The sequence below is a fragment of the Chroicocephalus ridibundus genome, chromosome 8 (assembly GCF_963924245.1).
Source record: "Chroicocephalus ridibundus chromosome 8, bChrRid1.1, whole genome shotgun sequence".
Lineage (NCBI taxonomy): Eukaryota > Metazoa > Chordata > Aves > Charadriiformes > Laridae > Chroicocephalus > Chroicocephalus ridibundus.
Window position 1 is genome coordinate 39,303,845 of NC_086291.1, and position 21,847 is coordinate 39,325,691.

At 43.5% G+C, this 21,847-nt stretch overlaps 1 protein-coding gene across 31 annotated transcripts in view; it reads left to right on the top strand.

The window, feature by feature from the left end:
• The window catches only part of MAPK8IP3 (mitogen-activated protein kinase 8 interacting protein 3), a 75,971-nt gene that overhangs the window by 17,719 nt on the left and 36,405 nt on the right, over positions 1-21,847 (top strand). For 13 of the 31 annotated variants that reach the window (XM_063343529.1, XM_063343541.1, XM_063343531.1 and 10 more), the window contains exons 2-7: positions 5,769-5,889; positions 6,671-6,741; positions 7,497-7,588; positions 10,511-10,534; positions 14,054-14,198; positions 19,466-19,712. In XM_063343529.1, the coding sequence (XP_063199599.1) occupies positions 5,769-5,889; positions 6,671-6,741; positions 7,497-7,588; positions 10,511-10,534; positions 14,054-14,198; positions 19,466-19,712 (700 nt within the window). Of the gene's footprint in view, positions 1-5,768; positions 5,890-6,670; positions 6,742-7,496; positions 7,589-10,510; positions 10,535-14,053; positions 14,199-16,887; positions 17,006-19,465; positions 19,713-21,847 lie in introns of those variants that run through there. The other 18 variants (XM_063343554.1, XM_063343557.1, XM_063343559.1 and 15 more) reach the window with 8 other exon arrangements.

Below are 21,847 nucleotides of genomic sequence, written 5' to 3' on the forward strand. Positions count from 1 at the left end.
ATGATTTCTGATTATATGCTACTATTTTTAGTCATCCTCTTCCTTTGCAAAAGGCAGTAACGCAGGAAGCCAAGCGATCTGCATCGTGCCACTGCTTTGCAGAGGAATGCTCATTCTCTTGCCTTAAGATGATTTTATGCTAGATATTTTTCCTGTAAAGACCAGTGTGTGAGCCATTGTTTGTCATAATCCTGAGTTGTTACAGACCAGTTATCCTGCTTGAAATCTGGGGATAGAGGCTAGCAGAAAAACATCCATGTGACTAATTTTATATGTAGCAGTTTCATACTCGTTTTCTTAGATCAGTGAGGTTATTAACTGTTTAACTGTAACTGTTCATATTCAGAAATTATTCTTTGAAGGCAAGTGTAGGGGCTCTGGAAAAATTAGTTAAAATAATAAAAAATAGTAGAAATATTAACCACTGTGTCAGCCTCGCTATTAAGAACTACTGGGAGCGTGGGCTGTTTCTTCTTCCAGTCCACCATCCACTTTGTCATAGTGGGATCAAAAAAAAAAAAAAAGAGTACTTTTTCTTAGCCATCAGTGGAATTAATCTGGTCCTTTTTACTTCTGTTTACTAAATGTTTTTGTTACGTGTCCATAAAGGTGGAGCTGGGAGCTGTGAAATCACTGAGGTGTGGGTCTGAATTGAGCTCCATGCAGAGACATCAGAGAAAATCAGTTGCAGCACCTGCCTTCAAGGGCAGCCCAGAGCGGCGAGTTGAGCCTGGGATTCTTTCCCAGCACCGTAGGTTGGGGTTTTGGTTTTTTTTTTTTTTTTGCCTCTTGGCAGCACTAAAGTGAAAGAATGCAGTCAGCAAATTTGCATTTCAGTTTTTAAACTTAGTACCCTGGGCATTTTAAGCTATGCTGTTGGAGCTTGGTTTGTTTGGGTTTTTTTGTTGGTTTTTCTTTTGGCTCACTCTTACCCTGTTAAATCTTAAGTTTATAATGAAGCAAGAGTAATATCTGCTTTCAGTAAGGCATTGGAATTTATACTATTTCCGAGGCCAGAAGTATGAATTTGATTCATGTGAATATTCTTTTCCATTGTGAAGGCTTGCTGATTTTAGTTAGCACCCACAGAGATGTGGAACTTCATCTTTGCACATCAAACTGCAGGATTTAGATAGGATGGGCTGTGCACAAACTTAGATGAGAAACAGAAGAAACAAGAGTAAACCGGAAGGATTCTTTTTCTATTACAGCTGTTTTGGTGCTTTTTGTAAATATTACAGACAGAAAACGTTCAGGTGGGAAGGTGACTTTCAAGTTAGCGTCCCCTCTGCCTGTTAATTTTTAGGAAGTTTAAAAGGTCGGGATGAAATCTTGGTCCTGTTCAAATTACTGAGAACATTCCTGCAGCTTCAGTAGGGCCAGGATTGTACCCTGTCCCCAGGAAAAAAAAAAAAGGGAAATTTGAAATGCCTATGGATGTTTATGTACTGAGCTGCATTCACTCAATAACGTGGGCTTGGTTTTGTGCCTCTGTGAGTCTGGTTAATAAAAAAATTAAAAAAAAATAATAAAATACTTTATTCAGTTTGTGTTCGCTGTTTCTCCTGCCCTGGTATGAGTTTGTTAGCAGCATGGGAAGGGAAGGGTCGGCGCAGAGCACCATGCGGTATGGGATGTGCCTGGCAGGTTGAGTTAGGGCAGGGAGAGACGGCGGCCAGCCCGGGCGCTGCTGCTCGGCCGGGCCTCCGCAGCCGCATACGAGCCATGGTCCACGAGCCGCCGCTTGAGGACCTTGCCCAGCATCCTGTGGTAGAGAAAGTGCTGCCTCTGCTGTCTCTGCCTATGGATGCTGTTGCTCACAAGAGTAATACAAATGTGCCTGAAGTGCCTGTTTTCCCCAAACTGCTGGCACCGCTTTGTTGTGCTTGTGGATGTGCTCAGGTTCCTGAGCAAGGCCATGTCAGTCTCCGCTGCTTTTAGTGCCTAGTAAGGGTCTTCCCCAGATGCTGTATGAAATGTCTGCTGCTGGCTTATTGGCAAGAAAATAAAGCCTGCCTGAATACCCTGATGAGAGCTCGCTCGTACCACAAAGGGTGAGCTGCAGTGACAGTGTGTGCTAAGCTGGCTCCTCAGTCAGGAGCCTGCCTTCCTCGGGGACCGCCCTGGCAGCGAAACCTCTCCTCCTCATCCTGCTGGTGTGGCTGTTCACTCCTCTCTGGATCTGGGACTTGTCCTGCTCTCAGCCCTTCGGACCTTCTGATGCCCAGGGAGAACCTCAGGTGAGGTGGCTTCTGATGCAGGAGCAGGTACAAGGTGCTTCAGGGCAGGGAGAGTAGAGAGCCCCTAGGTCCCTGCGCGCAAATGTCATTGTTCGATCTCTCCGGCAGATGGGACAGGATATACTGCAATACCTTTATCTGAAATGCTGCTCTTCACCGAGATACTTAGGGTAATATTAATTTTTAATGTTGTTGTCTCCACGTCTCTTTCTCCTCCAAATGGTTAATTGATTTCTAGTTTTCTGTTTCTTTGATTACTTTGAGGTTGCAAAGTAGACAGGACTGAATAAGATGACTGAGCCGTATTTGCAGAAGACTTAATCTTTCAATCACTTTCCTCTGAATTAAACCAAAACAGCAGTAGCAAATCCAGCAATCCTATTAAAGATGACCTACATACTGGGAATAAAATTGGGCTTGTACCTTCTTTTGCTTCCTAATTTACTGTCGAGAAGTCTGCGACTGTTTTCCGTGAAGTCCATTCATTTTTATTCCTGCTAAAAACCTCATCCCTGCCTGGCCTGGGCAGCACGCTCTCGGATGGAGAACTGGGAGCAGGAGGGCATCTTGAGCCAAGAGGGTGGTGAAAGCTGAGCCAGTGTGATGTGATGGGGATTTAGCCCTTGGCTGTAATTAAAAGGGTTCATCAATAGAGCTTTAGCACAGAGTGGTTCCAGCAAAACCCTGCGAGGAGATGGAGATTATAAGTAGGAAAATAGCTCTTTTGTTGGCGTGGCTTCCATCAGTCCTCCAAGCGGAGCAAGTTAAACTGCTGCTTCTCTAGGTCTGTTGCTCAGTGTAGCTGGGTCGGGTAGGATTTTTTTTCTTCTTTTGTCTTTTTACACATTCTGAAATTACATTGCCGTTCTGGAAAATGTTTTAAGAATAAATCTGAAAATTTACAAAGTGAATTGCTTTATAAATTTCTCAAAATGCATAAAATAGATTGCTGGATATTTGTGAGCGATTTCAATGTTTAATTGACATCTCAGAGAAAAAATGCTTACTTAAAAGTCTGAAACGTTGTACCGTCTTAAAATTTAATTGAAAAGTAAATGTTTAGCCTGAGATGACTCCTTTATAGTAGAAGAAAGGTACTGGCATTTCTGGTATTTCTAGAAAATAGTGGTGAAAAACAACCGTAAGGGGAAAAAAAACCCTTCTTGCAATAAATTCGGGCAGGAAGGAAAAGAAAGTTAAAAGCCCAGTTAAAGATTAAAGGCACTGCGGAACACAGAGTGCAGGAAAATGAGACGTGGCTAAAATGCTCTTGATTGTTTCTATAAATACAGGTATGTAGGAATGAAAACTGACTCATTGTTCAGATGAATTTACTGAACAGTTTTAAAAGTCTGCAAGAATAATAAATGATGTAGCCTTTCAGTCGTCTACAGAGAGAAGATTCAGTTCACAAACACAACGATGGCTCCGGTGTCACTGCTAATTATTCTCCTAAAAGTCATAGGAAACGTGCACAGGGCTTATCCTGAGAATGCAGTCAAATACTGTGTGTATTGTTTTACGTGCAGAATTTCATAAAATAATCTTATTGCACATTTAAATGCATTCATTTCCCTGGAAATCTTATCCAAAAATAATTTTCAGTAGAGTCTGTCTCTTTTAGAGTACAATGAGGCTTGACTTTGTTTAATTAAAATTGCCATGCCCCCTTGGGTGGCATTATTTGCAGAGAGCAACCCTTTCCCCCGTGCAGAGTGCAGAGGAGGGTGAGAGCAGGCTTTGCTTTTCCAGTGTCCATACTTTTTGAAATTTCAGCCAGAGAATGTGTGTGTGCTGGGGAATCTGTTAGAGCTCGACCTAAGGAGCGTTTTGTGATCAGACGGAGAAGAGGAGAGGCAGGGCCAGGAGCAGAGCATCCTCGTGAGCTCCTCATAGCCTCGCGTTACCTCCTGCGGGCTCCTCTTGTTCATAAACATCTTAAAGGTAGATTAAAGCCCTCGGCTTTATTTCCTGGTTGCGCTCATCCTCTGCAGCTCTGAATCCAGGGCTGCTCCCAGCCCCAGTCGTGCTCTTGCCGCTCAGCTGACGGGTTTGTGTTTTAATTACTCGGCTGTTTGGTGCAGACAACTCTGGTTTAGCTTCCTTGGATGTAGCTGTTCAGGAGTAATGTAACAAGACTCGAAATTTTGGGTTTGTAGGGCCGGGATTGTTCTGAAGCTAATGAGATAGCTTTAGCGCCCTACGCCGTTGGAAGCGTGGTGGGACTGCGCTTTATGCCTGGTTTGCTGCGGAGAGGATGTATGTGGTTAACAGAGCAAATGTTTTCTGAGCCTCACGGATTTTTCCACGAGTTTGTGTCAGAGCTGTTGTTAGAACTGCTCAGTTTCTGAGTCCAGAAGTACGGATTGTGGGTCATTATTGCCTATGGGTGTGCAGTAGTGTTTTGTGCAGGAGAGCTGTCGTGACCACGTATAGCACAGGACCTTGCTTAGGTGTACTCAGAGACTGGAAGGTGTTATTCGCTTTCCAGCGGCCCTGTTCTTAGTTTAAATATGTAATGAAAGCAACTGTGACTACAGCTGTTACCAAGAGTAATGTGTAATTCACTCCAATGGAGCTAAATTGAGTGTTTCACATATTTTAATTTTCTTTGCTGCATGTGCTGGTGTCCAGTGCAACACATGGCTAAAGCTCCTGGGTTAAAAGTGACATTTTACAGAAATAATAACCTGAAATCAGGTATTTTTCTGTTGTGTTTTCATTGTGAAATGAGTATATCTGTAAAAATCTTTTCTTCAGCCCAATGCTCCATGCAGGAGGCGCCGCTGCTATGTGCACAGCTGCCACTTTGTTGTTGCTAATGAGAGCGATCGGCTCCCTCCCTTCTTTGCCGAGAACACCTACCCGAGCTTTTTCTTTTTAGGTGTAGATTTGTTAAATTCTGCTGCGAGAATCTCCTCCTTCCCTCGGCTCCCGTGTGCCACAGAACCCTTTTTGGGTTTGCTGCCGGGGCAGGTCACCATCTCCGGGTGCAGAGGTTGCTCTCAGCTGCCCAGAGGTGTGGATATGTTTTCCACAAGACTTGCGTGTTTTTCCAAAACTTACCCACCGCATGAATTCCAGGGGAAGCTTTTTAAAACGGCACAAATAGAAGAACTGGCCTGAAGGTTTCCGACATATGTATTTGTCATATGTATGTGACCATAGAAACAGAATTTGTCTTCATTGACATCAAATCAATGGGAATCAAAATTAAGCCTGGCATAAGGAAGAACAACGTTGCTGAAGATGATAGAGTTGCACTGGTTTACATAACTCATGTTGGACCATAGTTTATCTATTAATTATACGCCAAACATAGCTAATACTTTCTCATGTAAAATAGTCTTCAGCTTGATTAAATGCTATTGTAGTAATTACAGTTCTTAAACATTCTTATTTCCTGTTTTGTAATTTATATTCTCTCAATTTTTCTTTCTTTGTGAGGAGAGGAAAAGTCATATAAGGCGAACACGTTTTACATTTATTGCTCATCCGTGCCTCCTTCTCTGCTTCTTCCCTATTCAGAAGTTTATAGAGTTTGAAGATGCACTGGAGCAGGAGAAGAAAGAACTACAAATCCAAGTGGAACACCTTGAATTTCAGACTCGACAGCTGGAGCTGAAGACCAAAAACTATGCAGATCAGAGTAAGCAAAGTTGTACACCATGATTATACACTTTGCCTTCCACACACATATACTGCTACTTTAAAAATTTTTTTTCATACTTTTTTGTTTGTTTTAATGTAATTTACAAAAAGCCTGAAATGTCTGGTTATGCCTTACTTTGGTATAAAATTCTGACCCTTTTAAAGGATGGGGTGTATCCACATTAACTTAGTAGAGACTTCATTGCTTCTGTTGTGTGGGGCATGCTGTCTCTCCAGATGCAAGATTTGGGCCATTGGTGAAGCTTTGGAACCTGCTTTCCAGTTTCTCTTTTCCCTGAATAGAACCTCCCATTTTTTTTCTCATATAAACTTACACATTTATTTGTTTGTTTACTTACTTATTTATTTTTACAAATACTTCCTTAACACATGCAGCCGTGTTTTGTTGGCTGAGGTTTCCCTCAGAATTCATTGGTGTTTTGTCCAGTACTCCTGCTCCTCAAATAGCCAGAGGCACCCACCCCAGAGGAAAATTTAAATTCTTGTCGAACGAGGACACTTAGGGGGCACCAGGCTACTGCTGAAGAACTCTGCTTCTGTGTTCTTATTGCCCTATTTGTCCTGCTCGTATCGGGAACATGGAGTACCCATGAATTGAGTTTGGAATGAAGACCAGATCCCACAATGTGCATTATTCTTTTTCTGTTTGTTTTGTTCGGTAGATATAATTTAATTTCTAAAAAAATATGCTTTGAGACTTCTAGTTTCTTTTGAGAGCTGATGTGTGTTAGCTGATGGTTGGAATCTTCCCTTGGTAGTTTCAAGACTGGAGGAACGTGAATCAGAAATGAAGAAAGAGTATAATGCTCTACATCAGCGTCACACAGAGGTAGGATGTCATCTCATTATTTCGAAATAAACAAACTCTTAGCCTATACGTGAAGTCATGTCAAAGAATTCAGCTTTACAATACTAGTGATGACTAGAACTTCTGAGCTTTGGGAATATCGGAAATACCTGAATGGAGAGTATAAAGAGGATGGAGCCAGACTGTTTTCAGAGGTGCCCAGTAACAAGACCAGAGGCAACTGGCACAAACTGGAACGCAGAAGGCTGCCTCTGAACATGAGTAAAAACTTCTTTACTGTGAGGATGACAAGCACTGGCGCAAGTTGCCTAGAGACATGGTGGAGTCTCCATCCTTGGAGATACTCAAAAGCCACCTGGACATGGTCCTGGGCAACCTACTCTAGGTAACCCTGTTTGAGCAGGGACGTTGGACCCGATGGACCCCAGGAAGCTCCTTCCAACCTCAACTGTTCTGTGATTCTGTGAACAGTGCCACACTACCTCATCTCCGACTGCCAGTGAGCCTCCAGGAGACATTTCGTGTTATTCTTGGATATGATCTTTCATTACTCTTACGTTATGAGATTGAATTTAAGTAATTTCTGACACAATTTACTGACAGATTTTCTGTCAGATTAGTCCATTCACTTACATCATCAGCTTAGAAAACGAGCAAAGACAAGGGAACGCACAAAAAAAGAAAGGGAATTGGAAATGAATCCTGGAGAAGATCAAACAAAAGCAGAAATTGAGTCTTTTCCTCTGTTTGGCTTATGGATTTTTCTCTCCTCACAGATGATCCAGACCTACGTGGAACACATTGAGCGGTCCAAGATGCAGCAGGTTGGGGCAAATAATCAAACGGAGGGGAGTCTGCCTGGGAGAAGGTAGGGCCAGGGTCTCTCCATGTCACATATGCTGTGTGGGAACTTACAAACTGAGCACGGGTATTTGAGAGAGAGAAACCAGAAGCAGGATCTTTCCCTGTGGCATGGATTGTAGTTGAAGCTTTTTTGTAATGGGTTGTGGGTGAGCTGTGGGTACATTTTCTAAGGCTTGACAACGAGGACCTTTGTGTTCTGTTACAAAGCTTAGGCTTTGTCACGCTGCTATTGATAGGGGGCCTCTGGAAAAATACATTTGTATCCTCAGGTAGCATGTAGAATGTCTATCCATAAAATGGATGGAGGTGTCAAATGAAGTGTTTGCTTGTGTGTGTATGTGTTTGTATGCGTGATAGCCAGCAAAACCGTAGCCATTAAATGTGTTAGCCGTTACAGGATTTTTTTTTTGCCCTGTTCCTTCAAGGGAAGCTTTCTGTAAGTCAGTCATCCAATAGATGTACTTACACCCAAGAAATTTGGTTCTTTTCTCTCCTCCCGACCCTGTTTTTGGAGCACCAAACCAGTAAGAACCAGCCTTTGCTTAGAGAAGGCAGTGGTAGGAAATAAGTTCAGTACGTGGAAGAAGTCTTTTGTAGTCTTAGAACGAATTTGAAGCACAAAAATTGTGACAGAAAGGAAATTTCAGGTCTTGGCATAGGACACATAATACTGTCTGTCTGCTGTGGCTCCCTGGTGCTGTACTGGACTGCTCTGGAAGAGTCTGAATTCAAATTGCCAAAGTTTTGACTGGGTGTTGTAAAACAGAAAAAGGGAGAGAAAAAGAAACCCAACCCCACCTTGTCAATGGAAGAGGCTTGAAGGATGGAAAGGGAGTAGTAAAAAGATGTGAATCTTCATAAACTTTGGTAACTACCCTGGGATTCCTGCCAGATTCCCTGTAGCCTTAGAGTCCTACAATATCCTCATCTGGAAGGGGGCCCATGGGGATTGTCGAGTCGAGTCCAACTCCCAACCGCACACAGGGCAACCTCAAAGTTAAACCGTATATCTAGAGCGTTGTCCAAGCGCTTCTTGAACACCGACAGGCTCAGAGGCATGACCACTTCCCTGGGGAGCTTGTTCCAGTGCTTGAGCACCCTCTCGGTGGAGAATTTTTTCCAATACTGCCTATTTGCTATTTCATTACCTCTCATAATAACTGAAGATACTTCGGTAGCCTTGGCTACAAGAATAACTTGCAGCTGGAAGCTACTGGTGTCTCAAAGAAAGATCCTTTATTCTGAATCAGTTGATAAGATTTTTATACTCTCATTTTAAGGCTACCACAGCCTTACATAAAGGAAGGAAAGACATAACTATATGTGAATGAAGGGGGACTATTTGCCTTTCCTCTTCTGATAGTCAAATAGTCCTTTCCGAAAAGAACACCATACAGTATTTCTTCTAGAGAGGAGTAACTAAAGGCTGTTGTAGTTGTTGAGCGGGTTCTGTTGAGGGAGTTAACTCTGTGCTCTTTTATCTGCAAAACAGTAAATCAGTCTCACAACAGTGAGTGGATGAGCAGAATAAAAATAATTGCAGAATACAGTGTTTGTAGTCTGGCTGCAATTGGATTGTGTAAAATATAAAAATCTATTGGGGGGAAAAAAAATAAATCAAAAGATGGATGGCAGCCTTCCCGGGCAAAAGAGACAGGAATGAGGAACGCAGAAAGGAAGAGAAGATAAGGTGTAAAAGAACCCGTAGTTTGTAGCTGTTCTTCCATTCGTAAAATCTCCCTTATCAGGCTGTTTTTCTCCTTCTCCTCTCCCCCTCGCAGTCTGGAAGTCCACAGTGAGGTCCCAGAACATGGTCTGATCCTAGTGTTACAGCTGAAATGGGATAAGTGTGCTAGGCTGGCTTCTCTTCCCTCTTAGCCTTGTATAAATAAGAATATATCTGTGGAAGGACTTATACAGTAAAATATAAAAGTACCATAAGGCAAAAGCATGCTTAGGGCCTCCCTCTTTCGTAGGGTGCTTCATATATGCACCTGCCAAATTGGACTTGGACTGCATGGTAGAAATTGATTTTAATGAGCTTTTCCTTCCCTCACTTTCAAGTAAGCTAAGATTAACTGTGGTTTTATGTTATCGCTCTGTGAAAAAGATGCACAGTGAAGAGTGTTAACGGTTATGTCTGCAGGACTGCCATTCTCTGGCACGAAGGGCAAAATTTTCATGAAGAATTTGCCTCTCCATATTAGAGAAATTAGTCCTTGACCCTTTTAAGTGTGGCATATTGCTAGTCTCCTTGGAGATAAAAAAAAAAAAAGAGAAACGCTGGATGTGTACGAAAGCCCCTGATGGGGTACGATCTGAATTTGTAGGAACCACCAGTGGGAAACGGGACTTTCTCCTTCATTTCAAGCTTTGCGCTGTTTGCGTGTGTGCGTGTGTGTGTAGCTCTGTGTTTGTATATGCTTGTGCACAAGCCCTTGGGACAGACGTGCGTTTTCGTGTCTCCGCACAGCTGGGTGGGGGTGAACACCAGCGCTTGTGTATCTTGGTGCACTGGTGTGCACCGGGGTATGGGGGAGGGGACACAGGCATATTTTCTCACGGCCTGTCACACAAATTTGAGTGCATTTATTTATTTTCATCTGTGGATGTGCTGGGGTGTGTCAGACTGCACAGGGGCACGTATTTGCATAAGACCATAAGTACAAGGAGGAGGTTTGCCTGTCACTTGGGAGGAGTTTGTGCAAGAACTGTTGGGGTGTGTGTGGGGGGTGTATCGACCGCCATCCAAGAGGGGGAATGGGTACAGTGCACGCTTCCACCTGGTGTGGATTACAGTGCATGCGTACCCCCTATCTGTTGTAGAGCTGCATGTTTGCATGACTTTGCTCTCTAATGGTTGTTTTTTTGTCTCGCTTTTTGTGCGGTTTCTGCTCTGTTTTGGCTGTTATGTTTGTCACTGCAGTCATCGCCAGTCATGGAGGAAAAGGTAAATCCTATTGCTGCATCTTAACTTTGTTAATCCTAGTTTTGGAGGTTGCTGTTGGGTGGCAACAGTGTGATGCTGGGAATGTACTCTACTAGCATGTCTGCCCTCCTTGTCTCCTGGCACCCGCGTTAGAGTTGCGCATTCGGGTGAGGCGGAGGGGGCCACCAGGCTGCTGGGAGAACACATGAAGAACCAGCTTGTGTACTCAAAAGCAGAAATTACGTCCCAAACCAGGATCTGTGATTGGACGTTTACACTTTACGTCCCAGAATGTTTTAAAAAGTTGTCTTTTCTCCCTTATTTTACTGTGGAGGACAAGGCATGCATATTTTCTGAGTGGGGCAGAAAATGCATGTCACTGTTGGCAGCTCTTCAAAGGCACTTCTGACTTTGGGCTGGGCAGTGAGTTCTATGCCTGGAGCCTGCGGAAGAGAGCAGTTCTTAAATGCTGGCAAACAAATCGTAGTTTTGTTATGTTTTGTAAGCTTTAGGGTGGTACTTGTAGAGCATCCTGATCCCAGGTTTTGGCCCCTGGAAACCTTTATTGAGGAGTTTACCGTTTACCTTGTAACGCAAGGTAGAACTAACCAAGTGAAAGAAAGAATTGGGTATATGAAGGTTACTCCAGCACTCAAAATGTAGACCCTCCTCTTCAAAGACTGGTGCTCAGCCCAGGACGGCAAAGCTGAAGTTAGCTCTTGCATGGCGTTTGCTCTTTCCCCTTCCCTGAGAGGTTCAGAAGAGTCTGGAAGGTGTTTCCAAAGAAGCTCAGCAAGGAGATTCCCTAACAGTCTACGTTACAATCCTTTCCTGAAGATCCTACAGCTTCTGATGCTCCGGGTACTTTGTACCTCTGTTCTCTGTTCAGCAGGGGCTGTGAAGTTCATACGTTCCCTGTACATTCAGCGGTGTGCAGTATCTCCTTGCGTTTTAAATGTGCGTATGTTGGTATATGAGCATAGAAATAACCTATGAGTTCTGAAAAGAAATCTGATAGAGATTACCTAAAGAGGAAGTAAAATTTAATGTCTATCAGCATGTGTTTGGGATGGCTCATATTTCTCAGTGTGGCCAGTGAGTTCCGTCAGGCCATCCCAGCATAGTCACAAAAGCGTTTATATTTTGGCATGTTGTTAGATGTTCTGACTGCACCACTTGTTTTGCAAGGAGTGTTTCAGTTATAGGAAAATTGCTCCAGCTACATACACCTGTGAAGGATGATTTCCTTAAGACCATCATTCTAACCTGAAGAAGAGGAAAGATACCAAACTAATGGTTAAAGCAGCTCAAAAAATGGCCTAATTTTCCCGCCCCCCTCCCTGAAAAGAATGATTCTTCTAAAGGCAGACTGTTTGGGACTCTTGAGTTATTTGTTTAACTGTAAAAGTCGTAATTTTTCATCTTTGTGGCATAAAGTTCTAACATCTAGTTTTGAATCTCTTCACAATCTCTTATACATAACCAACTGTACTTTTTGTGGCCAGGATGTGGCCAGTACAGTGCCAGGATGAAGGTTTCACATTAGGGGAAAAATTTCCCTGGTATGTTATTTAGAAACTTAAAACATGGCTGTTAGAAACCTTCATGGTCTTGGATGATAGCAGTAGGATGAAGAGAGGTAAATGTACTCTGGCATCATGACCTCTTAGGAGCAGGCGTAAATGGCAGCATAGAGGTCATAAATGAGTATTTAGGCAAACAGCCGTGGAAGTTTTCTATAAACTGTCAGTGATTGTTAATATTTTAAAGTAACAAGCACCAAAGATGCCTTTAGAGTGGAAAGGCTACAAGGAAACTGATAATCCCTATTATATATGAATCTGGTTTTGAATCCATTGAAAGATAATTGCGTCTTCTCTAGAAAAGGAAGTCGGGTTAATCAGGTTGTGTCAATGATCTATTTTCCTCTAAAATCCAGTTACCTGCTGCCTTTGTAAGAGGATTTGTCAGTGAAACTTCCACATATGAGTCTTCGGGAACTTCAGGAGAGAATTTTACTGCAGATTCTTAGGAAAAGTGCATCCCAAATCTCCTTGCTGGGCCACACTGGAAACACCTTTCTACCCCTTCTGCCTCTCCCAAGACAGGCCATCACACATGATTATTCCTCAGCAGAAGGCACTGATGCAGCGGTGCGGCACGCTGTGTTGGCTGCGCAGTGCTGAGAATGGGAAGGTTGGGCATTTTGGGTCTCTCCATAAACATGGTAAACAACTCCACCTCCTTCTTCCATAAATGAGCTGCTTCGTGTGCCACCTCCTGCGTTAGTGTGTTTGCATACCTCCCGGGGGGCCTCGGGTCCTGCTGTAGTCATTTCACCCACGATCACGGAGGAGGTGATTGTGATGGTTGCCTAGCCTGGTCATCAGACCAGTGCTGGCAATCATTAAAAAAAGGCACATGAAGGTCTACTGTTATTAAATACTGGTGTACAGAAGGGTGGATTTCATCGCTCCCCACACCAATAAGCGGAAACCCCACATAGCAGTAGGTGAAGTACCATCATGGAAGCCCTTCGTGAGTGCCTGTCACAAGAGGATCAGCTCGGTTTGTCTCTGCAGGGCCACTGGAGTCCAGCTGGTGGGGGCTGCTGAGGTTATCCCCTAAATGGATGTGTGTGCAAGCCCTTCAGAAGCCCTGCAGGCTTGCTTCTTTAGCAGGAAGCAGTTGCCAGTTTCAGCATGCCACTGCAGCCTTTTCCACCTCCGCCGCTTGCTCTAGATTTTCTCCCACTGGAACTTGGTCTCAAAACCTGTGCCAGCTTTTATATTCAGAATCAAACCCACAGCTAGCTAGTCACCTGCAATTGCCAGAAATAAGATGGCAGATGTCTGTAATTACATTTTTTTTCACCAATACGAATGATGCATTCATTTATACCTTTGTTTAATTTCTGAATTTTGTGTGCGTTGTAATATGGAGAGAGGGGATCAGAGAGTTACAAGTATTCTTTTTCTTGTTTAGTACTGGAAATGATCCAAAAACCTCTGATTTCTGCTGTTGGAGCTAACCAAATTTGGGGTGGAATGTACAGAAGTGCCATGTAGATGACTCTTACTTATAAGCCTCTTTTCCGACCCAGTGATGACGTCTCTAGAATTTATGGGAGCTTTGGGTTTTTGCTGTGAGAGTTGTTTGCTGTGGCTCGTCTTCCCACAGTAGTGCCTTTGTTTCTCAGAAGATACACTGACTTAAATTGGCTGATGATTCCCTGCACTTTTGCATTCCCCCCAAATACTGATGGAGAAGTCAGTCGTGCCTGTTGTGATCGCTTGACCCCATCCTCCCTCTTAGAGCCTCCCCAGGAAGAGGTATGGCTCTAGTAGTAGACATCATGGGTCCGTAGACAACACCGTGGAAGTGCGGGAGTTCATACAGCTGCTACGTGAGGGGAAGGAGTGCAATTCAATTTCTAGTGACTTAATATTTCACATAGTCTAGCGTGCTGTTTCTTTTCTGTAAGAACCTTGTAAACGGCTAACGGATTGGTTTCCCTTCTCTCTCTGTTTCTCTGTTTAGCAGGAAGGAACGTCCTAACTCTCTGAATGTCTTCCCCCTCGCGGATGGCATGGTACGTGGGCAGATAGGGGCCAAGATCGTCCCAACACTGGACCACTGGCACCTGAGTGACCTCGGCCAGCTGCAGTCCAACTCCAGCTACAAGGTTTTATAGATCATCACGGAGCAAGGGTTTCCCACTCTCCCACTGTCAATAACATCCTGCGTTTTCATTAAGATGGAGACCAATCTGTGTCCATAACCCTTTGCAGCCTCTCCCTGCTGTGCATCTGCTCCCTTGGTAGCTGTGCCGTAGGTGGGAGGATATTCTTTTGCAGATCTGGCGTATGGCGCAGGAGGGGTTTGACACAGCTCCTCACGCTTCTTGTCTCGGTGATAATCTCCTTTATTTGGCTGGCCCCAAGTTGAGAGGAATGCATGGGGAGGCCATTAGGGATTTAGGGAAGATAAATCCTTCACCTTTTATAGCTTATTTGGGAGAAATGGTGGAACCTGTCCCCTCTCTCCCCCTTCATAAGAGCAGTGGTTTTGCACCTCTGCTGGGACCAGGCGTTGGATTGCGCTTGCTCTCCAGTGTTTGTCCTTTTTGACTGATTGCTGCTCTGGCCTTCCTGTCTTCAGTAAAAAGGGCTCCTAATCCTCTCTAGATGCCCAAGTCTTGCACTGTGCTTAAAGGTCTTCAGTTCCTCATATGTCTAGTCATTGCTCCAGACTTGCATTGTCTACTTCAATACTTGTCACCTTCAATGTGCTGCCTTCTGCACTGGGGCTTGCGAAAAACCTCACAGCATTGCAACTGCACTGAAGCAGCTGCGTGGTTCTGCCTGTTGCTTGTGGTGCTCTGCTCTGCCTTTCGGAGACTGGCCTGAGCCCAAAGACCCTGATGTCTCGCTGCAGTTATGTACAGTTTAAACTACACATGGTGACCCAAGTTTCCCATGTGCTGTACCTGAAGACTTCTCAAAGTCTTTGTGCTCAGGATCCCACTAAATTCCTCTCTTTGAGTGATGTTCCACAAATTTGTGGTGACAGGCCTGAGAGCCAGCCTGGTGCATCTGCCCAGCATGGCCGATGGTATGTCCACCAGTATCTCACAGAACTTCTGGTCTGCTCTAGAAGTGTCTGATAAACTTTACTTTCTCTCTGCCTGGAATTTGTGGAACATCAGGTGTTTCATATGTCACAGCTAAGGACTGGTCTCCTTTTGAGAAGTTGTAAATCACTAATCCTGTAAAATACATTGAGGTAGTAAAGGCAAAGAGAAGGAAAAGAAGCAAAGAAAGAAAAAACCCAACTTCTTGTTATACCCATTCTGTGTTGTCTCCAGATTACATTAATGGTACTGTGGCCTGAGGGACTCTGCAGGAGTGGCCTCCTTGGTGCGTAGCACAAGAAATTTAGAGAAATTAAAAATCTATGCAGAAAACAAAGAAGCAACATCTGTTTTTTAACACTAACTTTGTAAAGTAGCCAGGCCTGGCACAGCACAGACCTTAGCACTTCATCAACCCTCTGCTATCACGAGAGTTGGAAATCCAAACCCAAGATCTTTAGATAGGATGGAGACTGTTCTTGGAACAATGGAAGCACAGAAGTTTGGGAGAGGTAGCAACTTGCAGAATGCCAGTCAGGTCCGACAGTCATTTCTGGAGAGCTTTGCCTGGAGTTAGGGAATAGCAATGCCACAGTGCAAAAATGTAATTAAAGATGGTGGAAATAAAGATGTGTTTTTCCAGACTAGTGCTGTGCCAATACAACACTGCTGCAAGGACACAGACAGCAACCAAAATGCAGAGACCAGCCCGCTTCTGGTTCTGGAACCAGTTTATTCCCTGGGATCTCCAGGCAGTGCTGCACACTATGGTGTCAATGTGCCCTCAAGCTCTCTAGCAGTCAGGTGTGTGTGGCAGGGGTTCGTTTTTAGAGAAGAGCTGGGAGGACGTTGGAGGTAGATCCATCTTCCACAGACCCGATAAGGCATAATTCTTGAAGCGGTACCATTGCAGAACTTCCGAAAGAAGTTGAGTGGCTCTCACTGATAACCCAGCGTCTGCAGCGCAGGAGGATGCAAGAGGAACCTAGATAAATTAGAAGCTTTATGTCCAAGTTCAGGTGATGGATGGTTACTGACTGGTGATGGTGGCGGTGTCGGGCAAAAAAATCCATTTCTGGTTACAAGAAAGCTTTGTGCAGAAGTAGTACTGTGCTACTCCAGACGTATCTGGTGGGTAGTGCCGGGATTTGTGTTGGTGCTCATTAGGGAAACTCAGAAGTGGGATGGTGGGTTTAAGGAGGCTAGCTGGTAGGGTGGAGTTGGGTAGCTTGGGTTGTGGAAGACTTGGATGGGGTAACGTGTTACAGAGGATTTCCTAAGACTTAAAGACCAAACCTATGAAAAATTAAAGGCTGTGATTGACTGACTAGATTTGCAAGTTGGAATGAAAGTTTTCCTCCTGCAAGCTTCTTGCACGCTCTCTGACTGGAATGCTATTTCTTAAATATTTTGCATGACTGAAATCTCAGCAGTACTGCTCATGCACTTCTTGCCTCTTTAGCAGCTCTGATATTTCACTGACATCAACTGCACACACACACCTCGCCTTCCCAGTACGTATATCCTGACTCTTCTGACTAGTTTTCCTTCTTCATGGGGCCATGCTGCAGTTATATTTTAAGTGTCCTTTTATACTTGTTATTACTGTTTTCTGGTTTAGTTGCTGTCATTATATTATTTTATTTTTACGTTCAGTTGTACATTTATTTTATACAATATTTTGGAGATGAAAGTCCTTAACATTTTTGTTTTTATGTACTATGCTTTCAGTGTTATAACCATACAGTTGGGCTTCTCATGGTGACATATGACTGCTATGAATGTTGGGCCTTTGCAATGCATTTTGGAGGTCACTACTACACATTTGATGTTTAGGAGGTTGACAGGTATGGCTGTAGGTAAGTGGTGGTTGTGGAGAGTATTCTTTGGGTGAGCTATGGGTTATGGAGAATGCCTCCTACGCTGCAGAGGAGAGCTGTGCACTTAGTGGTATACTTAGCATTAACGGAGCACTCGGGACAACAGAAGGAAGGTACCAGCAGAGATTGATAGAGCTTCTGGACTCTGAGGAGGAACGCCTTAGTAGTATTAACATCTGGGAGGAATTTCTCCAATGCGGGCTGGTAGGTTGATAAAGTACGTTTTCTAGGTAAATATAAAACTCAGATGTATAACCAGAGACTAAGTGAAAGAGCAGGGTCATTACTCACTGATGTGTTCTGAGTGAGGGGCAGATTATGTCAATAAACAAGAAGTTACAGGATATCTCTGATACAAATATCGCCCTATAGACCCGATGATGCAGGTTTTCTGAATGACGTCTAGTTCCTAAGAACAAGGAATGACGTCTGGACCCACCTCGGTGTCTCTTTTACAGTGTTAAGATGCTCACGGACTTTGGTTATGCTTATAGACTTACAGTGGGGACAAGAACATCTCTGAATCCTTTCATCAAACCAAAGTTTTGTTTGGAGAAAGAGGTTTTACGGTTGCACTTTGCCCTTGATACTTTTTGTCCCTTTGTACATTAGGAAGCACAGCAGGCAAACTGCAGTTGAAGGCTTACTGGATCATATTTGTTCTCAAAAACCTGGTTTGCTTTTTTTTTTCTTTATGTATTAGCAAAAAGTAGCTCCTTGAAACAGGAATGTGAAGTAGAGGTGGGAAGTGTGGTTTTCACATTTATCAACCTAAGTGAAAAGTCTCCGTCTCAGTCCTGATGCTAAAATGAGTAAATATGCGGGGAGACGAGTAGAACGTCCATGTGGGAACGTGGGTGCTGTTTGGACTGACAGTGCAGAAACTATATACAAAATATGGATCGCATTTAATGGTAACACGGTTTTAAAAAATCTTGATTTCCAATATAAATGCACAGATGCAATGTACGACCTTTGACTTTGACAGTGCAATGTACAGCCGGGTGTTTTAAGATAAGCATATAGAGGCCAGTCTAATTAAAGGAAGATCTTAATAAGATTCCAGATTTAAAAAAGAAAAAGGCTGCAAAGGGTTAAGTCACCATTTTTTTTTTTTCAGTCTTCTCTCTCATCCCATTTGGAATTTTTTTTTTGTCATGTTAGGAAGTTATTATTAGAACAACGACACTTAAAAATTAGTGAAGTGAAACAGCGTCACAGCTCCAAGGCTGGGAGGCTCAGAGCAGCCTCAGAGCAGAATCAGGATCTTTCTAGTATTTGCCCAGGAGGGGAGAGGCAAGGGGTAAAGATTAAAGCTGGATCTGGATGTGCAGATGCAGAATGTCACTGCACCCAATTGCAACTCATTATCACATATAACCCTCAACATCAATTTTGCCATCTCCCTGCAGACAGTAATTAGAGTGGGCTGCCACGAAGAATGTGGGGAGGTCTCATTTGGGTCTGGGAGTGATCACAGTATCGGTCAAGATGTGAATTGGGCTGACTGTGAAGCAGTGCTGTTTTAATTGACAAACAGGGTTAGAGTATAAAATCCTGACAGAGCCTTGAAAGCCTTCCATGTTTTTCAAGAGGTGGTATTACAAGAAATGGGGCTGTAATGTCTGTAAGTCTGTAAAACTGAGAGTCATTTGTGTGCATTTCACACTGGGAATCCATGTCCTACGTTAATGTGTCAGCTGCTAATTTTTGAATTCTTGGGTCTTGTCATCCTGTCATTTGGAAGTGGGGAGACCTCACCTGTTTCTACTGTGTTGTCAAGTTGGATCCATGCCTGGCTAGCTTCTACATAAGGTGGTATGGGGACATAGGTCTCCTGCGCTAGCAAAGTCAGACCATCCCAGCTTGGTAGTCGCTTTGCTTCTGCACTTTGGTGTCAAAACCACTTTGCTGTTCTCTCATCCAGGTTGTGTTGGTGGCTTACAGTAATGACGTCATCCAAGACCTCTAAGAGACCACTTCAGATCCTTTCCAAGCAATATCCGTGTTGTCTTTTGGTCTTGGGAAACACTGGCCTGGCTTACCGCAAGTGCCAAAGCCCTTCAGCTTCCACTGTAGTCAGTGTGAGCTGCAGGTGCTTTTCACTTATGATAAGGCCACTTTCCCTGAGATGCATGATGAAGAGATCATGTACTGATGTGACTTGTGAAAAGCAATGTTTGGTAGTAAAGGAGGAAGGATATCAGTCCTTTCACAGGTGGGATTTGCTTGCTGAGTTCAGCACGAGAACTCACTGCTTCATTGTGGTTGCAGTGCCTGGTGTCACCGGCAAGCGCTGGACGTGTAGCTGGTACAGCGAGCAATACTCATTCTCCATAAAGCTTTAAGGCAGCCATATGCCAGCAAATGGGAGATTCATTTAAATGTATAGCTGTGCTTTTCCCTTTTTGTCCTTCCCCCACCCTGCAATTGCTGTAGTGCCCCCAAGATGAAATGTCCGAATCTGGGCAGTCCTCAGCAGCTGCCACACCAAGCACCACTGGAACCAAGTCCAACACCCCCACGTCATCTGTGCCCTCTGCTGCCGTCACACCCTTGAATGAGAGCATCCAGCCCATCAGCGAATACAATGGCACGACCAAGAGCAATAAGAGGGCACGAGAAAAGCGGAACAGCCGGAACATGGAAGTCCAGGTCACGCAGGAGATGAGGAATGTCAGCATAGGTATGGAACCTATGATTTGATGAATTGACTTGCCGGTGCTTGTATTAAAGGAAGAGGCCGGGAGACTGAGGGGTGATCGGCTTCATAAGGACAGAATTTGAGGTAGCCTTGCTTAGAAAGTTACGTGAGTGAGACAAGGCTGACTACGTGTTAGCAGTTTTCTGGGCAACAAATTTTTAAAACGTTGGTGACATGAATAATTTCACAAATATACAGGATGGGAATAGGTTATTGAGTTCAGTCCCCTGCAGTTGCATTCATCCACATCATAGAAACTCTTTCATGCACAGTCAAGTCCCATCTTAGTCTACGGAGCTTTTGGAAGGCCGTTTCTGGACATCAGCAATATGATAGTTAAAAGCTTCCATTTAATTTTCTCTCTGGATTTATTCCTAAGTATTTTATACCCAGATGCTCATATGCCACATTTGTCAGTCAGGTTAAATTGTCTTCTGTGTGTTTATCCCACACCCTGATGTGTTTAAAAGTAGCAATTATATCCAGCTGTTTTTCTCAGCTAAATAAACTGTTTTCTTTTGGTCTGTTTGTCATACAAGAAACCCCAGAAATCTTTGGAAGTTACAGTTGTTTTCTCTCCACTTCCTGGAGTCCTTTGGTAATTTGAATTCACAATTTCTTGTCAGGAAAGCCATCACCTAAGCCTTTAGCATCAGGCTGTTTAAATAAAGAAAATGGTGTAATATGATAAAAGCCTCTTCCCCTGGTTTTTAATACAGCTGTGCCAATGTAGTGTCTGAGCAACTCCCGGCCTGTATTGTATTTAGACTTGCAGCAGCCTTCAGAAATGAGAAGTCGTCTGTTTTACATGTCCTGAACTTATATACAAAAGAACTGTGAAACAAGCTGAAGATCACAAGGAAAATCTGTGCGGGAGCACAGGAATGAGCGTAGATCTCCAAGGTTAGCGTCGGAACCAGATGATCATCTTTTTCCTAAGTAATACAGAGGAAGTTCCTCTGCTAACATTCACAGCTGGTTCCTAACAAATTAAGGCTATAAATCAATATGTAACATCTTCTGTTGTAGCATTTGAATGAGAATTGTCGTGACTTGAGTCCCATTCTGTATTTATATTGGCAGATGCGGGGGTCCCAGATGTCAATCTGTCAGAAACTAGTGTAGTTCTCCATAAAAGCACGTGGCTTCTGCATAGCCAACTGTTAAATTGTGATCGGTTTAGTGATGCTGGCCAAGGCAAGTCAGTATAAGCAGTGGTATCAGAGAAATTAACGCGCGTATCGGTAGTTCAGATGCCCTATAAATACTTCTCCTGATTTTTACAGTAGCTTCTTTACAAGCTCGTTTGCCATCAATAGATTTCTTGGGTCAAAGTCTGCCCTCTTCTATATGTGTGCCACTCTGAAGTCACCGTGCATGTGAAAGCTGCTTTTTTCTTGGTGAAATCATCGTCTTGTGGAATCTGCTGAAGGCAGATAGTTGTATGTTCCCTACGTGCTCTGCATATTCAGCCTTTCAGCTATTTCTCACGTGTAATGCAAAATCAGATCTCCGTGCTGAGGAGAAACACAGATACTTGAATTTTAATTATGTATTTTATGCATCTGTAATTAAAATGTCTGTCAGGGATGCAAATGCCTTAGAGCTGAACTACTGAAAAAGATATTCAAAGGTTATTTGGAGAAAAGGTTTCCAGCTTGGAAAAATAAAGAAAAGGAAGCCTCTGTTTCTGTGAGCTTGAGAACCACTGGAGTATGGGTGCCTGCTTTGGCAACAGATACACATCGTGCTTTGTCTTCAAACATGGCATTTGTTGCCAGCTGGTGCACAATGCCAGCCTAAAAGAACAAAATCAACACTCAAGTTGTCATGGGCTTTGTATATTTGGCACTGAGGCCGTTTGGAAAGGTCAAAAATTTCACATCTGACACCTTTGAGGGACTAATGTGGTTTACAAATTAGGTCTTTAATCCTCCAAGAATTTCTTGTAAGAACAGACACTGTGTTCCTATTGTTTGTTTAGAATAGGTGCAAGTCTGAGCTTTTGAATAGTTTGGTGTCCAATAAATGTGACTTGACAAAAGGAGGAAATCTCCTTATTCTTTAAATACTGCCTTTAGGCTGTAGATTATACGGAAACCAGAGTAGATTTCATC